The sequence below is a fragment of the Gallinula chloropus genome, assembly GCF_964237585.1.
Source record: "Gallinula chloropus genome assembly, chromosome: 9".
NCBI lineage: Eukaryota > Metazoa > Chordata > Aves > Gruiformes > Rallidae > Gallinula > Gallinula chloropus.
In genome coordinates, this window is record NC_140094.1 from 9,215,727 (window position 1) to 9,241,775 (window position 26,049).

Sequence of the window (26,049 nt, forward strand, 5' to 3'; positions counted from 1 at the left end):
TGCAGTATGTGGCACTGGGGGGGATAGTAAATAGTAAATCAAGGTCTTGATTCAGTTTCCACACAAAGTAGGAAGAAGCATATACTTTTGCCTTTTGGATGATGAGTGTTAGCACTGCTGGGTTTAGTATGAAGAGCAAAATTCAGCTGTATGGATTTATAGTCTTTCTAAAATGCTGAAAATATAGTTGATGATTGCAGTGATTTAGCAGTTCTCACTACCAATCTAGTTCTACCTGTGTGACAGCTATTAGGGGTCAAATTTAACTTACTGTTTCCCAACAATGGTTTCAAAAAGTGCTTTTTAATGCTGCCATTAGCCTGTACGTGACCATAGTACTTGCTTTTCAGTCTGCTGCTTCAAATTGTCCTCCTTCTTATCTTTGACTCTTGATAAGAACGTTAAGAATTAGTTGAGGTTGGCCCAGCCCTTGTTAAGAGGCCCTTGTCCTTGCTAAAGAGTTGGCAGTGTCATTGTTCCCTGTCTTGTATAAGACAAATTAACTTGGTTCCCTCCTCCTGTCTGCAGTTCTCAGGATGTTTTACAAGATATCTTGTTTGGTACTCTTGCTCTAAATGAGTAGTTGGCTGTGCTCATACTTGTCATTAATGGATTGATGATTTTTTTTTTTTCGGTAGGGCAGGTGATGAGGATGTTTAGTCCAGTCACAGGAGCTTGTCAAGAAAATCAAGGAGCAAGTTCCTGACATGGAGAATCCAGATGAAATGGGCAGGAAAGGTAAGATATGCCAGAGGTGTAGGGCTAATTACTGTTTCATTAGTAGTATTGAAATAGATCTCAGTATTATTTAACCACATAGAAGGTGAAGACATGTCAGTATGTGGGTTGTACTACACCAGAGGCTAATTTAAAGGGGGGTGGGGGAAAGTTCCAGGCAGTGGTTTTCCACGTTTGTGCCGTGCTGCTGGGTTTGTGCTGAGTGAGAGATACACGTGGTGATACAAGTAGTAGTAGAAGTTGAAACTCGGACCCCACAATTGCTGAGGGGTGTTGCAGAGCAGGAAAAGGAGGATAAGGGTAAAATGCTCTTTGAACAGTTCCTGAAAACCTTCCCTGCAGGGAGCTTTGAAGTCAGGAAAGATGGCAAGCTGATGCTTTTCTGAGATGGAAACTTGAGGCTGGCCTTTTTCAGGACTGTGACCAGTGGCAGGCTTGTTTCCACAAAAATGCAATGAACTACTAAGAAAAGCTGCCCTTGGAAGTTGGCTCTAGGCAGGAGGAAGCTTCCTCTTCCCTCACACCCATGCTGCAACTGAGCAGATATGTTGCAGAAATTTTCTAGCATTTTGTTTCTCCAGGTTGGATGTTTGTCCTCGTTCCTCAGCCTGTGCCATGGCCTTAGCTCAGCCTTTCCCTGCACTTGCATCCAACATCTGAGTTCCTCCATCCCACATGGCTACCAGTCTGTACATCCCTCTGCTGATTTCATGGCAGAGAATACAGACTTTGTTCAGAGACTTAGTGACTAATATCACCTGGCTCCTGCTCCTCTCCTGTGTGAAGACTGGGATGGACATTGCCTGAGCCAGAACAGATGGTGGGAAGGGGATGTAGGAGCTGGGATATAGCTGTGTCAATCAAAGTTGCCAGTTGTGGGTGGGAAGGACATGCCATGAGCAGCAGGAATGTGCACAGATGTGTACAGGAAGCACATCTGTCAGTCACCAGTGGCAACTAGAGAGAACTGTGGGAACAGAACAGCATCACAAAGCCAGGGGAGCCTGGGGTGTGGGACATGCAGGACTCTGCTGGTTACGTCACAGAACTGGACAGAAGAGATGATGGTGTGAAGATCAGAGGGTAAGGGGCAGCCCAGACACCATGAGCTGGATCAAACACTGCTTCCCAGCCATCCCCCATACCCACTGGTCCCAAAGTGTTTTCCCCAAGTTGGTGTTTCTCAGAGATGGATACAAAAAGATGGAGTTAAGTTTTTTCACAGGAGGCTGGTCTGTAAGTAGAGCTGTTTGTAAGTGTTGGCTCAACTATTACTGAAATTTAAAAGGAAACAGGTTTGTAGTTGTTTTGGAGCTTTTGGCTGATAGAAAATGGCTGTCAGCCTGAGAGGACTCCAGATATGGGGACTTGAGCAAGTGTTGCTGAGCTGAAAGGGAAGAAATGGCTTTTCTTGCTCAGCAAAGACTGTTGGGGTTTCAGAATTTTCCCTCCTCCTGCATCAGAGTAAAATAGTGGCCTTTAAAAATCCAAAAAAAAAAAGCAACATCAGCGAGCAGATCTGGGCTGTGCAGGGTCCATGTTCACATCTCTCTTCTGGGGATGGGGACGGTCTGGTCCAGGACAGACTGAATTCACTTAATTTGCATGAAGTAACATTTTATGGAAAAAGCCTTTTCACAGTAGCATCTGGACCACAACCTACGGGTTTGGAACTGAGGAAAGGAAATGTGACCCATGTTCTGCAGGGAGGAGCGCGTAGGGCAGCGCTGTGCAGCTGGTTACAGTTTCTGACTAAAGGTGTGTGGAGTCGAAGGAGTGAGTGGAGTTTTAGGAATCGGTCTAAACCCCCAGTTATTTAATTAACACCTCTTAATGGTGTACCTGACTGTACTGGGAAGAGCTTGGTGTGGGAGATTAGTCTTTGCCACTGTATTTTGCCTGGTGAAAGTAAATGGGAATGTGACTTAAAAAGAAGATCCTGAAACAGCGGGAAATGTCTCCTTAGGACAGTTCCACTTTCTAGAATCCCTAACACACCAAGTGCCACAGCATTTGAGATTTCCCTTGTTGTGGGGTTTTTTTCCTAATAGGTAGAAGTATGACTCCATTTGCTTGGAAAGTGTGAAGTATTCCTGCGAGGAACTGCTTGAGATGAACAGCCAGCTCCCAGGGCTCACGGGCCTGAGGAATCTGGGCAACACATGCTACATGAATGCTGTTTTGCAGTGCCTCTGCAGCCTGCCACCGCTCGTGGAGTATTTCATCACAGGAAAATACAAAGCAGCCCTTCACAAGTAAGTTGATCCACTCAGGCTACTTTGATTTCTCTGCTTGGCACTGCCGTTCTCCTTCCAAAGCACACGTGTTGCCAGGAGAACACCTGAGGCAGCCACCTAGCAGCTCCCCACCTGGCAGTTGAAGTCAAATTGGCCACAAGCTGGTTTCCTTCTCCTTCCTGTGAGACCCTGAGTAGTTTCCTTGGTGGGTAACTTAAGCATTATACGTAACTTTTGGTCATTTTGATGTTCATACCAGTTACTGCCATCACTGCCTCTATGATGATTCCTACTACCTCCTAGAATCTCCAGAGCCCCTCAAACCAAAAGGGGAGGTTGCCAGAGCCATGCTGTACCCATGTAGATGATTTTACTTTCTGTATTATTTCCCATTTGAAGGTAGAGGCACCATCTTTCTATACTTCACCTGAAATCTATGTTTATTTTTTCCAAGGGAGAATGGAGAGTCTGTGGCTGCCTTTGGCCATTTGATCGTTGATATGTGGCTTGGAGAGCTTGACTGTGTTTCCCCAGAGGCTTTTCATTCAGCCCTGGAGAAGCGGTACCCAACTTTTAGCAGGATGACTCAGCAGGATGCGCAGGAGTTTCTGATCTGTGTGCTGAATGAGCTCCATGAGGCTTTCAAGAAGGTAAGAGCCCAGCCATAGTGTTTTGGGGGCTGTAGCTGTTCCCTCTTTACATTTTGTGGTTTAGCATTCCATGTAGTAATTGCCTGTCCTCTTCTTCCAATACACATGTGGCTGCTAGAAATTGTCATTTGCTTCCTTTGTTTCACGCCCACATGCATACACTAATTAGTTTGCTGCTTTTCTAATGCTGCATCAAATTGCAGTCCCTATCTAAATGATGACCCTGCCTGCAGCTGCTTTCTCATCCTCACCTCCTTCCCCCTTTGCTCCTTTCACAGTACATTCCTCCTCCTTTTCATCTCCCTGAAAGCTTTGTCTGCCGTGCCCCCATGTCTGTCCTCCTCTCCTACAGATGCGCTGATAAAGAGCTTTTCTAGCAATTAAACCACTCCTACCTAATGCCCAGAGCATTAGATACTTCTTAATTTCTCTCAGAAAAAGAAGTGAGTTCACCCTGTATGTATGAAACGTCAAGTAAAGTAATAGCATCTTAGAGCCAAGTTCTGTGACAAGACTAACTGCCAGCCTACGCAGGCAGTGGGCAGTGGCCATTAAAACCCAGTGAAGACACTTCTGAGACAGCTTGTTCCCTACATCTTGGGGTTTCCTGTTTTCCTTCTGTGTAGTCCAGCAAAGCAAGAGGCGTGTCCGGGGCAGGAGCCAGCAGAGGAAGTGTCAGTGAAACGTCTGTCATCACAGAGTTATTTGAGGGAAAGCTCACTTACAGCATCACCTGTCTGAAATGCAAGACCACCACCCGCAGACCCGAGAGCTTCACCGTCCTTTCCCTGCCCATCCCTTCCAAGCAGTCGTGCTCCCTGCAGGTACAGCTTCTCATACACGGCTCCTGGTTTCTGCTGCGTGTGGGAACGGGTGCCTTACTAACAGGTGTCAGTAAAATGATGCAGGATTTCAGTTGCTTTGATTCCTGGGACATTAATAGATAGTTTTTGAACTGGTCCTAAGAAAAGTGAGGTTTCTATACTGGTTTCTGGACCGCAGAGATGGTAAGGCTGTGGGAGCAACACTCCTGAGGTGCTGTGGGGTGAGGGAGAGTAAGATTGTTCAAGAGTAACCGTAAGAGTTTCTTTAATTCATCAATGTATTTCCTCATGTTTTTTCGGGGGGGAAGGAAGCCAACATTGGCTGCTTTCTGTTCTTGAGTGTCTTTGTAATGTCAGCCTTCATGTAGGCATGTCTGCCTACATCATGCTTCAATTAGGAAGAGAGCTCCAAAATATAGGAACCCCTTCTCTTACCTTGCTTAGGATCTTCAGGGGTGGAGATCTGTTTGGTCCAATGATTTTTGTTGTCTTTGACAGGACTGTCTCAAATGCTTCTTTCAGCAAGACACACTGACTTGGAACAACCAATTCCACTGTTCCAGGTGTGGAACTAAACAAGATGCTGCAGTGAGGTCCACTATAACCAAGGCACCGCAGATCATTATTTTTCACCTGAAGAGGTACAGTCTCTGTGGGGGAGGACGTGGCCTGTTCCTGGGATTTGTGAGACATAGAATCACAGAATCATAGAATCATAGAATGGTCTGGGTTGGAAGGGACCCCAAGGATCATAGAGCTCCAACCCCCCTGTCACAGGCAGGGCCACCAACCTCAGGCCTGGATCTACACAAGGTTGCCCAGGGCCCCATCCAACCTGGCTTTGAACACTCCCAAGGATGGGGCATCCACCACCTCTCTGGGCAGCCTGTTCCAGCACCTTACCACTCTCTCTGTAAAAAACTTCCCTTTAATATCTAATCTAAACCTTCCTTCCTTTAGTTTTAATCCATTCCCCCTTGTCCTGCCATTAAAGGACATGAAGGACAGTCACTTGTATTTGCATAAAAGGAAAAAAATCCCTGTAAAAGGGGTGATTTTATTACTTCTCATACTGGGAAGCTAAATGGGCAGTTTTAGAAGTATACCTGTCACATAGCAAGCTGCACTCCTGAAATCCCAGACAATCCCATCAAGTTTGCCTCTTTAGCCAGCCCACCACGTGTCACTCACTGCATTTGGGATCTCCAAAGGCAAGAAAAACTCCACCAAGGAGTGATTGCTAGCTCGTGTGGCCAGATGTCCCTACAAGCACAAGATCCTGTGGCAAGAGGAAGAGCTTGTGACTTGAGTACTCAGCGCAGGACTGAAAGGAGGGTTTGTGTGTCACTGCTGTAGCTGAGCCCCTGGCATTTTGTTCATCCCTCCTCTCATTCCTAGGCCTAAGCAGCTGGGTCTGCTGAGCTTATCAGTGCAAGGGCTGCTGACCAGTGGATTTACTAGCCACATGTGGCCAGATGTTACATTTATTCTGAAAAATTTATTCTTCACAACTTCCCATCTATGCAGAAACTTGCTCTGGGGTGACTTGGTTTCCCTGAACTATGTTATGTGAAGTTGTTTAATTTCCCAGTCAGCACCGGTGTTCCTCAACGTGCTCAGAGGGACCTTGTGGGCCCAGCTGCTGCCCGTGGCCACATCCTACCAGACCTAACAGATGAAAAGTACTGCCTTGGGCTGAAAGCTGCAGGGGAGGCAGGATGGAGGCTGGCAGAGAGCTGACGTCAGTGCTGTCCAAAACACTTAGGACACAGTGGCAGTGATGCAGATTTGACTTCTTTTTAATAACTCAGTTGGAGTGAGCGATGGTGTCACTAGTGAGAAGGGTCAGAAGCAAGATCTTTGCTTTTCTTGCTGGGCATTGCTTGTGAGTTTAAGGTGTTCTCTGTCACTTCACAGGAGTACTCAATGCAGATCTTTCGATTTCAAAACATGGGGTAGTCATTTGGTGTTTGACCCTTCCCCATGGCAAGTCAGTTAAGCACCCAGCACAGTACAGGAAAGAAGTTGAGTGTTAATTTAAAACAGTTCATACTTGTGTTTCAGGTTTGAATGGCAAGGCAGTGACCAAAGGAAGCTCTCAGCTGACATCCAGTACCCACTCAGCGGCCTGGATCTCTCCCCTTACGGGTCCTCCCATTTCCGCCAGGAAGCGGCGTACAGCCTGTGTGCGGTAGCGGTGAGTCTTCCCTTCCCTGCCCCGGGGAGCAGCTGAAGCCAGTGTTACCATGCCCTTCATGCCCAGGGTTTATCTTTTTGTGCTTTTCATACTACCTGCTGTGGACAGAACCCAGTACCAGTACGTAACCAAAGGAGAAGTGACTGTGTGTCTCTCCTCCTGCCCCAACCCCAATTTAAAAAGCACGTACCTCTGGCACACACCTGGCTGGAGCCTCTTCCACCTCTTTCCACATCACCTCACACACAGGTCCTGCCTGGATCCCATCTACAAAGAGGGGCTGAACAGGCTCTTGCACCCTCACTCACTGCAAGTATGGTTTGCTTACAGTGACCCGAATCTGAGCTAATGGCTGGGCTGCAAATTAGTATCGCCCAATAGAGAAGCACAACCGTCGCTTATTTACTCAGTTTTAAAGCATTTATTTGAATTAACAATCCTGGCTGTAGGCCAAAGGGGTATAGAGCCTTCTCTTCCATCTTTGTGCAAACAAAAAATGGTTGCCAGGTCCTGGCTTTGCCTGTAAGCAAGAGCGAGCCCTCTAACAGGCTGTGTTGTTCCTTACAGAACCACGCTGGTTCTCTGGACAACGGCCACTACACGGCGTTCTGCAAGCACTCAGTCACCAAAAACTGGTACAGCTTCGATGATACACAGATCACCAAGATCCCAAATTCCTCAGTACAGACTGACAGAGCTTATCTCCTGTTCTACACCTGTCAAGACCTTCTTTGGACCCATTAACCATTTCCTAGCCATGGAAAATGAACAGTGAGTAGGCCAGCAATTAGAATTCATTGGTAGCATCAACCACATCCTGTTTCATCAATAAACTGGAGCATCTGTGTTACCAATCATCTGTTGTGGTCTTTGAGGAAGTAATTTCTAGAGAGAAGAGTAACAGCTTCTGAGCCTGCTAAGGAACGTGCATTTGCTCCATTAGCACAAGGTCTGGTGGTTGTTTTCTGTGACAAACCTGAGCAGATGATAGTGCACTGACCTGCAAGTGCCCATCCCTGCTGGGAAAGGGCATTCTGGTGTCTTAAGCTGCCTTTCAGAACGTGACAGCAGGATATGGAAGTGAAAGCACACAGCCAGGCCCCTGAGAGTTGGTGTTTCAGGTGAGAGCAGGGGGTGTAGTGACCATTAATGTTTAAGAAAGAAAAGGGCCTTCATTCCAATACTGCAGCCATTGTCCCTCTAGTATTGCAGAGTTAGTGGCAGCTTCTAAGCTTCTAGAAAGCATTCAGTCCTGATCTTTATTCCATCAGCACGACACACATGCATAGACAGATAAAAGCACAGAGTGTAGGAGTTAAGGCTTCTGATTGCCAACATAATCAGAGGGTTAAACCAACCAAATTCAGAACAGGGAAATGCCCAAGATGCAACCCAAGTAGTTTCCAAACTACTCTGTTCCACACAAAGCAGTATTTTTCATCTAAAGAACCTCTGAACGCTGTGAATACAGTTCAGACTGTCATTATGCTGAGCCTTCACCATTACATAGCTAGTTGAGAATGAAAACACCAAACCCAAACATACATTTAACAGGATATATTTTTAAATCATTTCTTCATTAAGGTTTTTAATGCATGTGTACATGAAAATTTATATTAAAAAATTAAAAAGGAAAAATCTTGTTTGTTTAGAATAACTCTGAAGTGCACAAATATTGACAAAAGCTAACAGAAAAAAACCCCACAGCTCTGCTTTTTAAAGTAGTGTTGCAATTACTTAGAGCTGGCAAATAAATGCAACCCTCTGAGTTTTAGAGATTCTCACAAAAAGGATGACATTTTATTATATACATAGTTCTGATGTGCAAGTATGCAATCAATATGTACACTTACATTCCTAACTGTTTACATCATTCTAGAGTATTCACAGTAGAATCAAGCTTAAGGTTAGAAATGTGAAAAGGCCGTAACAGTGAAAGAAAAAAAATAAAAATCAAGATATGCATTGGGATTTTAAGACATTTTAAACTACTTGTTAATAGATTTCAGATGACTAAGCTAGAATTTAATTTTGGAGCAGACTGAAAATATAGTTGTTTTTTTAAATAAATGGTAATGCAAGTATGCTTTTAAATGGTTTCACAGATGGCAGTATCACCACAAGCATTATTAATCAGTCTTCTGATTTTTAAGCACTAGTACTGACCAGCAAGAGCTTGCTTGCAGAAAAGCTGCTGCAGTCATCCCCGCACCCGTGCCTGGCTTTGTCAGAGCTTTGCATACCTCTCTGCATTCCCATTCCCGCTTTGCTCTTAGGAAAAGAAAACCCCTTCTCTTCTCCTGCACGGCTTTACGTGGCCATGTCCACTGCTCGCTGCTCGTAAGAGGTGTAGAAGAGAATGTACGCGGCTGAGGATTTCACAGATGACGCTGAGATCTCAGACACTTCGTGATCGTCGAATTTGAACCAGCGCTGCTTGGAGGCGTTTTTGCAGTAGGCGGTGTAGTGCCCGCCGTCCAGCCCCCCATAGTGATTCTGCAAACACAAGAGAAGAATGAGCGGCCTCGAAAGCTGCCACTTCTTCCCTGGTTGAGAAGTAAAGCAGAACGTGAGTTTTTTACTAAATAGCAATCAGTATTTTTAGAATGCAGCTTAATCTGCAACAGGTAGACTGCCTGGGAACCTAGGTGACTCACAGGGGCTAACTCAAGTCTTGGCATAAAGACCAGGTGACCTTTGGGACGTGACATGGCCACTTACCGATACTGAGAACAGATTGTATCTCTTCAGGTTATTCTTTGGACCAATGACATACTGTGAGAGGTCAAGAGTTTCCAATGGGAAATCTACAGAAGTTTGAAGCTTTTGCTTCCATCTTCCATCATAGGAAAATCTAAAGAGTTAGAAAGCATTATTAGAAGTTACACAGGTTGTTCACAAGCTGTTTAAGAGCACTGAGCATGTTTGCTTTCCCTGTTTATAACCAGGAAATTATCTCAACCAAAGCAGTTCTGTTAATGCTTGCATGCATGTGTGTTTGCACAGATGAAAACAGATCACTTGTGAAAGTGCTTTGTGAACTGCAGCCAAGTAAGAGGCATCAGATGAAAATAAAACTCTTACATTACAACTGGCAATACATACAGAACTTTCTCTAACTAAAAACAGTGAGCTACTGCGCGCTTAACAATCCATCTCCATCAAAGCCTGGTCACTTCACCCTAACTGATGTTCACCCATCACTCTTACCGTTTCAAGTGCACAAGAAGAACAGGTGGTAGTTTCCATATTTCTATTTTTTTTAAAGAATCCCTTCTAGTTTTGCAATGGCTACAGTAAAACCGATTGTTATCAGTGAGCTTTTCCTCTTTGGAGAACAACCTAAGGCATTCCTAAAACAAAAAGCACACACAGATTGTGAAGGGCAGGAGTGTAGCACAGTGTAGCACCACAGTGTAGCACAAATGTTTTTTTTCCCCTCTCTGGTTAACCAGCCTTGATTATCTATGTGCTATGTTGCACAAAAATGAGGAAGAGTGAGTTAAATCCATGCATGGAAGTAAATTTTGCAGCTAATACATACATGCAGTAAGTCCTTCCAACAATTGTAAGCATACTTGGTTTTTAAACAAAATATTTCTTCTATGACCTACAAAAGCAAATACTATACATGTCTTTCTTGCTACTGCAGCCTTGATATTTCCATCCTGCCTGTATTTTAAAACATTTAATGAACTGGCTTTTTAAACATGAGAAGAATGAGAAAGCAGTGCCAACTCAGATCTGTTCATGTTCCAGGTTAGTGTAAATTAAGCTGAGGCTGAGAAGCAGCAACATCATAATGAAGTCAGAGAGAAATGGTTTTCCTTCAAGAACTGTTTCTCTAGTGCCACCATACCTGCAGTGTACATTTACTAGTGGATGCAAGTGGTAAGGACAAATACATGAAAGCCTCGAAGGTCCGGGACTTCTTGTGACATGTAAGACACTGGACTGTAGACTTGAACTGGCCTTGAAAGAGTGCCACAATAATGGATTCATTGAGCTGTTTGTGTTTGTGCCAGGCTAGTTCTGCTGCTCTGAAGTCATCCAGGTGATCGTTGTTTTCTTCCTTGTATCTTTTCCTGTTGTCAGCCTGGGTAACAGGAGTTAAAATACCATAGCCATAGATTAACAGAGATAAAGATAGGAAGTCTCATCTGTCAGCAGGCATACTACTGAATAATTTGCAAGAATATCTAAACACATCAGCGTAGCCATCCATGTCTTATCTAGTTAGGCTTCTTCCACTACTCCCTTCAGTACCTTACACGGTTTCAAACTAAATTCCTACTTTAATTCTGAATGCTCACATTTCCTTCTACAGGAGGTTCCAGGAACATAATCCTTATGAACTAAGAGGGTCTCTTAAAGATTTCTCTTGATGGTCTGACAGACATATAATTTGCTACAAGTGTATTGCTTACTTTATTTAGGTCTTCATGCAAGCCATCCATTAGAAAGAGAAGCAGTTCTTGGGAGTCCTGTTGGCTGTATCCTGCAAATTGGTCATTGATCTTCCCAATTGTAATTTTAAAGTCTTTTGGACTGATATATTTATATTGTCCTGTCCATAAAGCTTTCATTATTACACCAAACTCTTCAGCCACTTCACCTTTATGCCCCAAGAAATTTGACCTATACAATTAAACAGACAAAAGAAAATAGTGAGTCCTTCAAATAATTGTTTTAGCATTTTTTAATTAATTCAAGACCTTATCCCAATTTCAAAGTAACTTGTTGAGACCAAGAAAAACTAGTTGTTAGATTTTTGTCTACTTTGGCAGTGTGATTCAGTTCCCTGTTTAAGACTGGGCTGATGTTTCCAGCTTGTTTTGTAAGCTGCTATTTAAATACTGTTTGGTTTTAGGAGACTATAGTATACATATTTATGAATGTAGTATGCATAATTTAGTTAAGACTTAAGTCCTATTTTGTCACACATCAATTTTGAGCATGTCAAGACACTTAGAAATAAGCATTTATCTCCTAAAAAAATACCCACCCACCCCAACCCCACTAAGTGATTATTTTAATTAACAATTGTAAAGGCAGATTTTTTTTCAATACTTCACTTATTAATTATAGGAGAGAGTAAGCTATTGTTACCTGTTAATATCATCTTGATACAAGTTTCTGTTAAAATAATCAGCCAGGTGAGGTGCATTGCACAGACACTGTAGTATGGAATTCATATAGCAAGTGTTCCCTAGATTACGAAGTCCCGTGAGAGCTGGTCCTGATCCCCCAAACACAGGATTCAGATTCCGAATCTGTGATGCAGAGAGTCTTGAAATCTCTGCTTTGGTGTAACAGACTGGCCTGTAAGGGAGAGATCACTTTTTAGGAGTCTCAGACTTGACAAGGCTGCACACACAGGCCAACAGAACCACCCTCCCTCACAAAGAATGAAACGTGCTAGTAGTACACGAGGTCACCAAATGCCGTTGCTTAAGGTACAGAAACCCAGTCAGTGCACAGTGAGCAATCCACGTACCCTGGTCTATGATGAGCCCAAGTTACAGGCTCCATTAGTAATAGTTCAGGTTTTTTTAAAATTCAGACATGAAGAATAAGCTGTTGCTTTAACCCATCTTAAAAACTGAAAAGTCCACAAACCAGAGCTGGACAGATGAGTGGCATTTACTATGTTAACACAAATACCACCACTTCAAAAGCGACTGTTGTCCAGTTATACAGTGACCTCTGAAATTCAGGTGAATATGTAAAATGACATTAATCCTCAAAAGGTAGCTGCCCCGTATGGAATCTAATCAAACCTACTTAAAAACTACTAATCAGTTGATTAAGTCCTATATGCTATCATACTGCATGAGTTGTGGTACAACTTCTTGAACATACTTATTGTCACGGTTGACTGCAGGAGTTACAGGAATTCTTTTCTTCTCTTCCTCCTGAATGGCTTGGGTTATATCTGGGGAAGAGTAGGAGCGCTTCAGTTTGGAGTGTTCTCTTTCTCGTTCAACAGTCACCTGTGGCTTGGGTTTATGAGTTGGAGGGGTTGATGGAGGAGTGGATGAAGGAGCCATTTCTGGTGGATACATATGAACAGTATTTGTTGGCGAGTGATAGTAACGAAAGGTTCCAGTGATTGGATCCAGAAACTTGGGGAAGAAAAACAAATTGTTTTAAAACCAAGTAAAAATCCATCATGAACTTACTTACCTATTTTTAAACTACTCTAAGAGCAGTGTGTGAAGTTTTCAAACATTGAGATGGCAACAGTCGTGACTGGCCTCGATACTTAATGGATTACATTTATTGGAAGGCACCACTTTCACCACAATGCATGTTAAACAGCAACTGCTGAGTACCAGAAACAGCAGATGAACTCTCTTTAGTTTCATTACAAGTAATTTTACAGTTCAGAAAACAGCCATGTGGAAGTCAAAGGGGGGAAAACCAAATAAATAGAAAAATATCAAATTATCCAACATAGAAAAATGTCAGAACTGAAACACATTACAAAGCTGCAACTTGACTGTAATATCAGAATAGGAAGTTACCTTTGCCCAGCCCGCAGGCAGTCCTGGTATTATCCTTCCCATTTCCTCACTTCGCGCTCTCATTAACGGCTCCCGCTGAGACTATCAAAGGAAAGGACAGGTAAGGGACATCACCCAAGCAGAGCAGCCAGCTACTTGTGACTTTCCTATACAGTGACATGGATTAATGCAAAACAGTTCAATGAGAAATCCCTGATCACAGCTGGAAATACAGTTTCTTGTACTGCTAACATAGTGCTACTATTTTCTACATCTCAATCTAAGCAAAACCTATTTGTAGACATGCTCCAGAAAAAAAGGGAAAAAAACCACAACTCTCTCAAAGTCTGAGATACTCAATTTCTTCCCTAAAGAAGCTATTTTCTTAGGAACACGTGCTTCTGTTAAACACATATGGATGATCCTTCCTCCCTTTCAAAGCGGTATGCAAAGCAGGATGTGGGATGACTAATGAGTGTGGAATGTTAGTGCCATCAGAAGCATATGAAAATTTTTAGTGAAAGCTTCAAATATTTTTTCACATTAACATGACAAATGAAAAAAATTGCAAACAAACAGCTGTAAACATGGCATAGTCTTTTCTTAAGCTGATGATTTGAAAAATTGAAATGAGGTGGAATTTAGCATAATAACCATGAAGCATCTGCACTTGATTGGTTTTGGCTACATACAACACATTGTATTTACTTTAAGTCTTTCAGTATCTTGTTCAGAATCCTCTCTAAGGGGTCCTGGCTTTTGAGCTCCACTGTCTGGTTGTCCTTTAACCCCAGTTTGCTGTAAAAGATTTTGAGAAAAGGCTTTCAATTTTCAGCTGTAATGTCAGTAAAGAATGCTGAAAAAGCAAGAGAGGGGCAAGTTATGTTTTCAGTTGTGGCTGTTAAATTCACGTGCCACAAAGAAGTGGTTATAGCAGGTGTCTATACATCATGTTTATGCTTCCCAGTATATACTACAGGCAATTCACTGGAATAGCCTTTGTAGCTGAATGTTGTATTATGTAATCCAGTCTGTTACGTAGCTTCAAAAACTCAAAACTAAAGCACAGAAGTTCCACCTACGCCATTTCCCCCCCAAAAAGCTGTGGGTTGTACAACTTGTTTTTAAATGAAAGACTTTTTCCCCTTTTACTTGTCAGTGTGAAAAAGCCTCTTCATGAAAAAGGCAAACTGTGAAGCCAACACTGTGAATTTATTTTATCACTGGCAGTCAGTTTAGGATTATGTGAAGTTGCTCTGACAGTCAAGCTAAAGCTCAAGAATGATTGTGCTAAGGTTGTCCAGGAAGATTTCTTTTGGCTTCCTTGTGTATCTGCATTACACAAGAACCAAAGCTGGATCATGTAACAACTGCAGGTGCAAAGGGAGAGAAAAATATCCTAATGCATGTTCTTGAGAAATGCTTTTAGAGACATCTGTTCCGCTATTAACTCGGCTTCACAGCTTCTGTTTCACCATCAGAATATTTTTACACTCAGAAGTTTTCCAGGTTTTTTTTCAAGAATCTGAGGAAAGAAGGAACTGTGATCTACCTCCTCTTCCCTCAAGAGTTGGGACTGTCCTGTTCTCAGCAAAATACTTCACCAGGGGTCTTGCTTTGCTTCCTAAGCCAGTCAAGAAAATCCTGCTGGATCAGCGATTCTGCAGCTGGGGGCACTAAAGAGTGTATGAGACTATTCTGTCCCCAGCATGGGTTACAACAGTATAATACACAGTATTGGGCTAGTACAAGAAAGAAAATGTCACACTCCTCTATTTTTGAAACTGGGGAACGACCCCATCCAGTGCAAAGCTGTATTATCCTACAGGGATCCCGTGCTGCCCACCCACAAGTGAGATTCCAGGCTGTCTTGCAAAAAACAAAAAAACCCCAAACTATGTGTGTTAGGTTTACCATTCTCCTCTACAGTTACATAAAAATGGCCTAAATAAAACCCCAGTGATGTAAATAATATGGCTAGGTTGATACTAGAGCCTGCACTCACAAATCCTTACATTGGGTAAGGGTTTTCTCTTTCTCACTAACCTTGCCTGGTACAGTCACAAAGGTCTGTGATGTATCGACTAGAGCCCGTCTCTGCATTTCTGGTGTTCGAGCTCCCTTTTCTCTTTCTTCCACAGATATTTTATCCATCTCAATCCTTTTAGCACCAATGCTTTCTAGTTCATTTTGCTTTTTTGCTTCTATTGCTTCTTTGCGTGCTTTTTCTTGTTCCTTCTCCTCCTGCTCTCTTTTAATTTGCTCATCCCTCTCCCGCTCTCTGTCCTCTTTAGACTGCTGCAGCTTCTCTTTGTGTTCCTTTTCTTTCTGTTCTTCTTTTGCTTTTTGTTCTTGTTCCTTTTCTCGCTTGAGCTTCTCTTTCTGTTCCTCTTGCTGCCTCTCACGAAGCTCCTTTTCCCGCCTGTTTTTCTCTGACAGAGCAGCAGCTTCTGCATGTTCACGACTCTTGTCCTCCTCTGTCAGGAGGCTCTTTGCATCGCGTAACGGCTTTGTGGAGCGGTCTGGAACCATTCGTCCATTCTCAACAGGCTGGCTGTCACCAACTGTACTTTCAGGTTTTGGTCTGGTATCCTCAGGGATTTTTAGTGAAGGCTTTTTAGTACGATCAACCTGTAACACAGAAGTGTAGAACAAAACCCTGCTACAGCTGTTACTGCTCTCTCAGCTTTTTCTAAATGAAACTTGTAAGAGAATAAAGATGACGAATTTGACTTCTGCCAGATAGACAGTGAGTTTTCATGATATTAAATTAGGTAATTCTAATTGCTTCGTAGTAAAAGTAGGTATTAATTTAAGGACAGCATTAAGAGCTGATTACAACTCCTCTCTTTTCAAGTTTTCCAATCTGCTCTCAAATGTGTTTGTTTTAGGGCAATCAGGCAGCCTAATCAGGGCTTGGCTCTCCCATTCATGTGACAGAGCATGTGATTAAGGCAGATCTGTTTGATGAGAAGAGGTATTTAGGAATGGCTTATGCACAGACCCAAGAGAGCAGGTTGGTTTTGATGCTAAAGTAGAAGTTCTGAAGAAGTAAAAGCTAGTCCAGGGAAGAACAGATCTGAGGCTGAGTTGGTTTTTTTACAGTCTAGGGTCTCTTGGCTGACATCTGTATAAAAGTATCTAGAAGGTTGGAAGGGAAGAGTTTGACTTCAGCTTTGCTTCTGAAGGACAAGATAATTTTAGTGCAAGGACACTATCAAAAGTGTTTTTACACCGTGAAAGGAAAAACCAAATCCCTACACTCTTGCTACTGGGCCAAGAGTGACAAGCCACTGAAATGTTTTATTATTTCAAGGAAGGTAAGTTGCTGGAAAGGAGATCTTTGGAACAGCCCAGGTAAGCCATGGCCTAACTGCTCTTCCTGTATTTCATCATATGTGTGTTTTGAGTAGAAAAGTTTGCTTGTAGACTTTCTGAATTCATGATCCATTGCTGACTTTCACTACCTCAGGTGCTCATATCAAAGTATTAATGAAAAGTACTGCAATTATGTTAAGTGTATCTAGTTTCATAAAGTTCTGTAGATTAGTTATGATGGCTTCACAGGCCACCAACAGTCTCTGTACCAATATACTTACATCCAACCCTTAAACTGAGTATGTTTCTTTGTGGATTTAGGCTCCTGTGTGCAGGGGCTGTTTAGCAGATGAACTATATACTAACTCTGAAAAAAAAGAAATGCTGCTTACCTCAGGGATGCTTCTTGTAATCGATACTGGATTAGCTATAACTGAACTGTCAGATTTTGGAGCAGCAGCATCCTGTACCTTTGGTCTGTTAAGTGATTTTAGCCTCTCTTCCAAATTATCTTCCATTTCTTTGTTTTCAGTCACTTCTGTTGGAGATGGCTTTACAGCAACAACAGGTGGAACAGGAGCTGGCTCTTCCAGAGATGGATATGTAAAATCCACTTTAGGAGAGGGAAGAGGAGTTAAGCATGACAGGGCTCTTAATAACACAAAAGCAGATTAAGCCCCATGTTCCACCAGACCCCAGAACTTAGATATGAGATGCAGCCCAGAATATGGCTATCCTAAACACATCTGAATGAATTAAAGATGCATCCAGTTATTATAAATACTTGGGAGGGATGAGGGGGTGTCATCCTTTATACTTACAAGAAACAGTCACTGCTTCACTCTTGTTGCCGTGCTGGGGTGGAGTTACTTTAGCATTTGTTGTAAACTGGGGAAAACAGAGGAGCCAGTTTTCATACCCTCCTTCTAGAACTAGGGGTTCATTCCGCAGGATAGTTTTGCTTTCCCACTATAAGAAAAAAAGTTTGAAATGACGTAATTTTAAATTAGAATCTTTTACATCTTAATGGTTGTTGCAGTTTTGTGAGGCTGTGCTGCTGAGATGGGTTTTTTAAGCAGCAGTTAAGAGTTTTCTGCCAGCCTAAACTATAAACAATGAGCAATTCAAGGCTGAAGTTGCGGCCCGAGAGACAGTCACAGCGCCTCTGAGAATCACATAGAGGAGACAACAGCCCGGCAGCAGCTGCATTTTGCCACCAGAGAAGGAGCGAGAAGATGTAACGAGCTGTGCAGACACCAAGGCCGGAGAAGGGCGGGGAAGGAGGCGGCCCAGGTGCGGGAGAGAAAGATGCCCCTGCAGCCCCTGGAGAAACCCGTGGAAAAGGCCCAGACCCCACCTGCAGCCCATGGAGGGGCTCCACGCTGGATGGAGCAGGTGAAGGCATAGAGAAGACGCTGTGACCCTACATTGGAACAAGCTGCTGCCAGCACTTGCAGCCATGAGGAGATACAGAGACACAGAGAAGACGCCGTGACCCTATGTTGGAACAAACCCCTGCCAGCACTTGCAGCCATGGAGAGAAACAGAGACACAGAGATGAGTGAGAGAGAGATTTGCACCAGAACAGGTTTGCTTGGGGGAGGCTGGTGACCCCGCAGAGGACTGGGACTGAGAGACATTGTGATTTATGACTGCTCACCATAGCAGTGACCCATGGCAGGGCAGCTGGTGAATAGATAAAGCCCTGGGGAAAGGATTCGTGTTGGAGAAGTTCGTGGAGGACTATCTCTTATGGGTGAGACCCCACGGTGCAGCAGAGGGAGGGTGTGGAACGAATGAGCTCCCCCCACCCTGGCCGAGAAGAAAACCAACTTGCAAGGGACTGACCAAAGCCCCCATCTCCCAGTCCCTGCCCCCCTGTACTATGAGCAGGGGGGAAGAAGGGAGCATAATCCTGACTAAAGTCTGCTAAGAAGGGAATGGTGGGGGAAAGTGTTTTAAGATCTGGTTACGTTTGTTTTAAGATCTGGTCGTGCTCTCAACTCCAGTTTCTTCGCTGTTCTTTGTAGCTGTAGTGTAATGTAATAGATCTTCACTTTGTGTTGAGTCTGTTTTGCCCACATTGATGACAGAGCAATCTCTCCCTGTCCTTATTTTGACTCTTGAGCCTCTTGATATATATTTTCTCCCCTGTCCAACTAAGAAGGGGAGTAACAGACTGACTTCGTTGGGCATGTGGCCTCCAGCCAGGGCTAAACCACGACAATGATGTTGCTGAAATTTCTGTGTCTAGTCATTATGCTAAGACAGGTTATTTCAGAGATTTTTCAGTAATAATTAAATAAGCTGGGGAACATGGATCCTCTCTGCATACAGAGAGTGTCCAACACAATGAGGTTCCTGCCTCTACCTACAACAGGATCTGAATATTTCCAATACAGAAAGAACCACTTCCTGCTACTTCAGATTTGAAGCTCAAATTTAAATTAATGTTTCTCTAAAAGTTATTTTCAATAATACACAAAAGTTAACCATGTTTGAAGTATTTCTGTGATCTCATTCAACAAAACTCCATTCTAGAAAGCAGCTGGCTGATAGGACTGCAAGGAAGCAAGGCTTCTTTGCCTGCCTGTGCAGGTGGCCACCCAGGGCCCATGAACAAGGAATTACAGTTGCTATTCGAGTAATGAAGGTGACAATGTTTCTGGCAAATAGGACTACGTACTTTCTCAAATAACTTTCAGCCAAGAACTCAAAAGTTTGAGTCAGTTGATGAGGAAGGGAGCTAGAGCATGCTACTGTTTACCTATTTATTAACTACACTGTGCTCTACTAGAGCCCAAGCATGGGAATCTAAGACCTTAGACTACAATTCTGGTATCTAAATAACCAATCTCTGAAAACTTTACCAAGATGTTTGCCTAAAGTGTCATGAAGTCTTCCATATGCTCTGTAATTATAGGTGCTCTAAGACCTCCTTATTTATTGGGATGAATTCATATAAAATGTAAAACTTGCCAACCTTAAAAAGTGCATCTTTCAGGCTCTGAAGAGTTGTTCCTAGCTTTAAGTCTTCTGCAGAACTAAACCAATCCAGCAGTATAACGTAATCAAAGTGTCCTCTCCTCTTCCATGGATCTCTAGAATCCTCTGGGAGTCTAGCTTCAATCCAATTTGCAGTAACTCTGAAATATATTAATATGCACTTAAAGACAAATGTATAATAACATTGTGCACCATAATATATAGTCCACATGTTTATGTGCTTGGATAAAAAGAAATGTGCTGTGGCTTGAAGGCAATACATTTGAGAACAGAGCTGTCCAGGCAAGTCTCACCCACGCGTATATACAGGAGACTCCAAAACTAAGTCCACAAGCCTTAAAAGATCTTTTTCCAGTCCATTTATAAACTTATAAAATTAACTATTTCAATATCATTTAACATTATTTCATACCCAGGACTGATAGCTTCTTCTGGGACACTGATAGATCTTGGAATACAGGATTCCTGATAATCCTTTAATCTTCGGGCATCCATTATAATCAATTCAATGTTTTTGTCTGACATCATTGCAAACAGCTTCTCAGCTGTGACTGCTCCTTGAAACACAGAGGGGATTAGATGCAAAAAGCTACATTAGAAATGGAGATAGCTATGATCACATCTGAGTAGTGCAATCAAGACTGCAAACAGATGAAACGACAGAAAACTCCCACAAAGTCGAAGTGAGACATAAAACAAACATACTGGTCCTTGTGCTCCTACTCCTGTAGTGATTAGCCCCCAGTCTGCTGAATTAGACAATACTCAAGATATCACTGCGTGTGATACACTCATTTCAACATTTTGTGGTCTCATTTAAATCAAGCTATATAGACAAGCAATTGTGAACTACATACTGCAGATGTTCCTCTTCAGTTAATAACTCTAGAGAACATTTACACATCTTTATTAAAGGAACAATAACTAGAAGGTTGGGCAGGGAACGAAAGAAAAAATCTTATTTGACTAAGAAAACTGACACATTTCAGTTTCACGTGGAGTTTTTTCTTATCAGTTGAGGAGACATTTTTCTTTTTACTTTGGCCACTCTAGGGTTAGTTCATTTTTCATTATTAAACTGTCAAAAAGCTAAGTATAGCTTTCTAAGTTCACTTCCATGAAGAGGAAGTGATGAAGGCTGCAATACAGAGCTTGTTTAATTACCAAGTCACAGTTACTGAAATGCAGGATACTGGAATTTCATCAGAATACTCTGTGAAGTAACTCCTTAAAGGAACTGCAACTGCTAAACCAACAGGTATACGGACACATTTCACATCTGTGCGAACGCTGATTCTCTTACCACTCAGACTGTCAGGTTGATCCTTTCTTTCCAGTGAATTCTTCCTCTCACCATTAATCTGCATTGTAAGAAAAAAGTTATTTTTAATATCAAATACTCATAAGAAAGGTGGCCAACAGACAACGACTCATATAAAGCTTGAAGGAATCTGGTGAGACTGTAAGCTACAGGAAGAAACTAAGAAAAAAGGAAGCTGCTGCTAAAGATGTGTTGACAGGTGTACTAAAAAGATAACAAGGCTGCTGCCCTGCCTAGACAGAAACCAGTTTGAAAGGCAATACGACCTCAGACAGCATCATCTGCTGCATGAAATTCACAAAGCATTTGTAGATAATTGAGTTTCTTTCCACACTATTGCTGAAAAGTCAACTCTCTCCTAAAAAAGAGGCATGTTGCCCATAACACCAGCTTATTACTGCTTCCTTGGGTAGCTAACTCTATTATAAAATAGAATTTGACTTTACAAAACCAAACCCAGTCTCTGTGATGCAACACTTGGAGGTTGGTAGGATTCAACATTTCCAAAAAAAGGTCAAAGGAGGGCTATGGGGAGTGTAAGCTAATTTTCAAAAGCACATTCTGAAGTGGAAATAGCTGCTAGTAAAGATCAAATGCTAGATTAAAAACTATATATGTAGACTGATTTAGGGAATTTGTAAACAGTTTCAATTACCCTTTGGCTTTTTCCTTTGGAATCCACACCACTTTCTGAGGAATTTTTGGCTGGACTCTTTCCATCATCTTTGGGTTCTTGCTTTTTCTGCAGCTCTTGTCTGTCCTTCTCTTCAAGTTTTTTCCGAACCTCAGCTTCCTCATATCTATTGGGGTGGGAAAGAAAAGAAAAAAGCCTTTTTTCTCCTTAATACTGCATTATTAGCTAGCCTTTCATAATTACTATCAGAATCATCTTGTTTTCAGGAGGAAAAAGTATTTAAAGTTTTTTAAAAAAGAAGTTAAAACACTGTCAATCATTTTATTTCAAAAAAACCCCATTTTCCTCCATGAATGCATGGTATTAATTCTACTCTTGGACTGGTTTTTGGATTTTTAAGTCCCATTTTGGGTCCCATTTGACAGCCACTTCTATTGAGGCTAAGTGTTTTTTCTCTTCTAAATCTAGGGTCATGCTTAGTTAAGGTATCACTGAATGTAACAGGTCTTTCATTTCACAGAGGAAAGAGTAGGTATTGGCGATTTACAGGTAAACTTCAACATATTATAACAGTCATTCTAGATATTTTATTTGGTTTTGCAACAGAGCTAACAATAACAGTTAGAAATAAGTTAGCTCAGTTACCTACCTCTCCTTTTTCTTGGGAGTCAGATCAGAAGTATCTATATGGCTACAGTCACCTTCACCATGCAAGCTAATTTTTCTAATACTGTTACATCCTCATCTTTGTTTCTACTGTTTCAAACACTAAGGCTACCGTGAAGTCAACGCAAGAGTCACACATGTTAGAGTGCTTTGGCAGACCTAGGTGATGTATACAGGTGTCCTTTTCATAAAGCCTTTGAAATAAAGTCTTTGCAGACTTTAAAACTAAGTTGCAGCCTTCTGTCATTATAAGGACAATCACAAATTGTAAACCGGTGGCCTCCAAACTACAGCTTTTAGTTCACCAACTGTAGGCTTATATAGTTACATCACAGTTAAATAGGATTTTATTATATTTAATATAAATGAGAAGCTTAAGATTTACTAATGAGTCATTTAAAAACAAAAAAGATGTTTTCAACTAACAATTCTGATGACTAAACCAAGCAGTGAAACATGAACTGTATTAGTAATTGCTAATTTTAATCAGATGTTGCTTAATCAGGACTCAAGTGACAACAACAATACAGCTGTATTTCATATCAGTAGTACTGTGTCAATAAACTACATCATTAAATCAAATTCTGCCTCAAAGTCTACTCCATTAATTGGCCACTAATAGGAAGGAGGCTGTAAGCCTGTAATTTTATTTCTTTTAAACAGGCTTCTTGATTTGGCAAAGGCATCATAAGTTAGAACGGAGCATTCTGTTCTCATATGGAGTTAACAGCACTAAAGCATACTTCAGCATTTAGTTCTGTCAATATGGAATATTTACCCACCAATTTCCCATTTATGCCTTTGAAGCAGATAGTAGGTCATTTATGTAGGTGTTTCCACTCCTATACAAATGATGTTTCAGTGGCTCCACTTTTAGTTAACAATTAACATTTAAACTATTTGCTGGACTACTGCCTGGAGAAGAAATTATACAAATAATTTCCCTGAAACCACTTCTGTAGATACACAGGAGTCATGTTTCATTTGTATTCCTTGTAAGTATATATACATTTTGCCCAGTCTCATTGAAAATTACTGTATCAACTCCCAAAACTCTTTTCCTTTCATAAAAAGCCACAAGTTACTGACCGGTAAATCTCTAATTCTGGTTTTCTGTAAGTCTACCAGTGTTTATTCTTACAGGGAATCTGTAGCCCTGTTGAATTGTAAAAATCATTAAGGAGAACATAAAGATTGTTTCTTTCATAGTATCATGAGACACCCTTGGAAAGTCTCTTTTCATGTATGTGTACCTATGCTCTTATCTCCTTTCTCAACTAAACTTACTTTTTGGAATAAGCAGTTCAAAGCCTGCGTTCACAGTAATATTTGGTGGGGTGGGGTGGGCTGGTCCTGGGAAGGGATGTACCTAACTGACGAGTTAAAAGGGTAAGAAAGAGGTGAGAAAGATATTCATTAAGGATGCCAGAAGGAGGTAAGGCTGGAAGCAAGACATATTGCACTAAATATCACCTAAAGATAAACTCTACCTTGCACACAATTTTGTGGCTTACAGCACAAAGACAGTTGTAAATGAGCTACCCAAAAGCCCATTAGCATCAGCTCAGTTACATACTGGCAAAACTGTGTGTTTCCATATACATGTCTGCAGGTGGCAGAGGTAGAGCAAAGACACAGCAGGTAGCTAAGGACTCGAACCGTGTTAGTGTAAACTGAATTCATGCTAGGATGACTCTTTCACATATGTAAATATTAGGAATGTTGATTAGTATATTTGGGTTCAGATGACCTCATGACGAAAAGGGTAAAGAGGAAATGGCTCTTGATCATCTCTAGTGTACATATAGTTTGTTTCTTGTGGTTTCTTTGCACTAGTCATTAAACAAAACCAAGAGACAATATCAACAAATCGCAGTTAGCAAGAATTAAGAGAAAATGTATTCAGTGGCAAGGTACTGGGGGTGTTCAAAGTTATCTCCACTAACAGACTGTTGTGGATAAACAGTTTAAGCTCTCAAGTATCAGGTAGCTACAGTCTACTCAAGTATAATCCCTTAGTACTATAAAACATGTACACCTGCAACTGCATAGGTACACAGGCTTCGGGTATAATGAACAGTATTTTATCTATTAACTGTTTTCACATACCTGAGTTTAAGGCTGTCTGAGAGTCTTTCAGCTTCTTCAATAGCTTTTTTTAAATTTGTAGGTCCAAGAATTGAATGAAAATAATCCTAGAATTACAAGCATCACCCCACATATTAATAGTACAGCTTAGTAATACCTACTTCTGTGTATATTAAGAGCCACTAATGTACAGAGAATTGGTATTATAATGATATTAATGCAAACAAAAGGAACTGTTTTGAATCAGAATATTTTCCTCTGAAACGTGAGATTGTAAGTAAAGTTATTCTATAGCACTATAAACAAAGGCTAGGCAAGGCAACCGCACCAAAAAAAGTTTGAATGGGAAAGATGACAAGAATATGCTTCCCTGAAAAATATCCACAGATCTGACAATTTATATACCTTGGACATATTAAAAGCAAACTGTAAAAGTGCTTAAGAATAGACTTGTCAAAAATAGGAAGGAGTGATCTTAAGTGAGGCAGTTTACTTAATACCAGTGTAATCCTTTGAGTACACATTAGTGTACTTCTCTGTACTTCTAATACTTCTACAGATGCAGAAGAGGTCAGTCAGAAAGCTTTTGTACCTGTTGCTGCTTAAAGTCGGGTCTCTTTTTAATAAAGTTATAAACAGTCACGTATTTCATATATAGGATATAAGCTTTTTCTTCATCTCGGTCCAGTCTGCTTTCCTCTGCTGCCTTGAAAATCTTAAGGGCACTCTGCACATAACTGAAATCAAAGAAGAATGAAGCACGTTATTGCTGACGTGTTCCCGAACATCTTTTCATCACAAGATGCCATTTTAAGAGTTCACAGCCTCTGCCCATATGTTAAGCATTACACTTTTACTATCATAATGTAAGGTTTCCATTAAACATGAATTACAATCATGCTCCTCCAAATAATCTTTCTCTATTCTATCTTATTAGCCTTTAAAAAGAAATCCATAATTAAATAGCATGCTGAGATATGGAAAAGGAATACTTTTCCCTTCCAAAAAGAACTTAAAAAACCCAATTAATTCACTGTAGGACAAAGCAAAGTTGTTGATTGTCTAAAAATGCTAAAAGCAAAATATTTTCTATTCACATATTTGCTAAACTTTTTATCATTTTTCTGAATTTGCACTGTGTAGCATTTTCTCAAAGTATGCAAGTTTTAGCATCGTGCTCTGCCCAAGTCATGTGCTGGCAGTATGTGAAGTTACCTTCTGTAGGCATCAAGCGAATCTGATGTGACGGTTGATTTATATATGTAAGAACATCAAAGATTTTATATCAAACAGAAACAATTGAGGAAATTTAAATACACAACGTAGTTGGGTCTGGAACCTGTTCAGCAGAGCAGCACTAATGCTTCTAATATTCACCCAAAATCAATACATATACCTCTTTGTACTTGTCCTTTCAGGTTTTATTTCTGTCTTCTTGTTGAGATCTTTCAATGAAGTACAGAGATACAGCTCCTTAGGCACAGATGCTACAGCAGGCATGTTAATGTTGTTACTTATGTCCCTTCTAGGATGGTATCGCTTCTTAGAAGTCTCTATCTATAGTCTTCTGGGGAGGGGGGAAAAGTATGGAGAGCAAATTATATTCCAATGATTTTTAATACACTTAGTTACCTGTATAGGGTTATTACCTAATTGATCTTGCTTTATGTGAACTAGCACTAGTATAAAACAATCTGGAACTTAGTTTTAAATATTAAGCTACAATGAAAAATTCTAAATGTAATTTATTTGAGGTAATGAATTGGAGCTCTAGTACCTAATCTGGTCACTACAGTCTGGCAAAATGTTGTTATAATACTACAGCATCTGTACTTATCACTACACTTATGTCTTTGATGTTAAT

General features: G+C 41.4%; 2 protein-coding genes across 4 annotated transcripts; one reads left to right on the forward strand and one right to left on the reverse strand.

Moving 5' to 3' along the window:
- Positions 1 to 2,874: 2,874 nt before the first annotated feature.
- On the forward strand, positions 2,875 to 7,590 carry USP50 (ubiquitin specific peptidase 50). Its single transcript, XM_084267935.1, has 6 exons — positions 2,875 to 2,993; positions 3,430 to 3,625; positions 4,252 to 4,449; positions 4,948 to 5,090; positions 6,514 to 6,646; positions 7,091 to 7,590. The coding sequence occupies exons 1-6, from the start codon at positions 2,908 to 2,910 to the stop codon at positions 7,388 to 7,390; spliced, it is 1,056 nt and encodes a 351-aa protein (XP_084124061.1). The 5' UTR covers positions 2,875 to 2,907; the 3' UTR covers positions 7,391 to 7,590.
- A 598-nt stretch (positions 7,591 to 8,188) lies between these two features.
- Positions 8,189 to 25,700, reverse strand: USP8 (ubiquitin specific peptidase 8). 3 transcript variants are annotated; one of them, XM_084268066.1, is made up of 19 exons: positions 25,582 to 25,700; positions 24,778 to 24,922; positions 24,207 to 24,292; positions 21,453 to 21,597; positions 20,780 to 20,837; positions 19,889 to 20,033; positions 19,454 to 19,616; positions 17,292 to 17,439; positions 16,941 to 17,083; positions 15,199 to 15,783; positions 13,861 to 13,950; positions 13,174 to 13,254; positions 12,509 to 12,771; positions 11,756 to 11,968; positions 11,074 to 11,284; positions 10,506 to 10,742; positions 9,857 to 9,999; positions 9,368 to 9,500; positions 8,189 to 9,142 (listed from the first exon to the last, which is right to left on the reverse strand). In XM_084268066.1, exons 1-19 carry the CDS (start codon positions 25,683 to 25,685, stop codon positions 8,957 to 8,959), a joined length of 3,279 nt encoding a protein of 1,092 aa, XP_084124192.1. In that variant the 5' UTR covers positions 25,686 to 25,700; the 3' UTR covers positions 8,189 to 8,956. The 3 variants fall into 3 exon arrangements, with proteins under 3 accessions (XP_084124192.1, XP_084124191.1, XP_084124193.1); XM_084268065.1 differs by having other exon boundaries at positions 16,863 to 17,083; XM_084268067.1 differs by lacking the exon at positions 13,861 to 13,950 and having other exon boundaries at positions 16,863 to 17,083.
- Positions 25,701 to 26,049: the final 349 nt, after the last annotated feature.

Bases quoted from the DNA above. Each gene is read 5' to 3' on its own strand.
- USP50 (XM_084267935.1), top strand. From the start codon at position 2,908: ATGAATGCTGTTTTGCAGTGCCTCTGCAGCCTGCCACCGCTCGTGGAG. The intron at 2,994-3,429 runs GTAAGTTGATCC...ATTTTTTCCAAG, and splicing joins TACAAAGCAGCCCTTCACAA to GGAGAATGGAGAGTCTGTGG. The intron at 3,626-4,251 runs GTAAGAGCCCAG...CCTTCTGTGTAG, and splicing joins TCCATGAGGCTTTCAAGAAG to TCCAGCAAAGCAAGAGGCGT.
- USP8 (XM_084268065.1), bottom strand. From the start codon at position 25,685: ATGCCTGCTGTAGCATCTGTGCCTAAGGAGCTGTATCTCTGTACTTCA. The intron at 19,617-19,888 runs GTATGAAATAAT...AATATATTTCAG, and splicing joins GAAGAAGCTATCAGTCCTGG to AGTTACTGCAAATTGGATTG. The intron at 9,143-9,367 runs GTAAGTGGCCAT...TTGTGTTTGCAG, and splicing joins ACAATCTGTTCTCAGTATCG to AATCACTATGGGGGGCTGGA.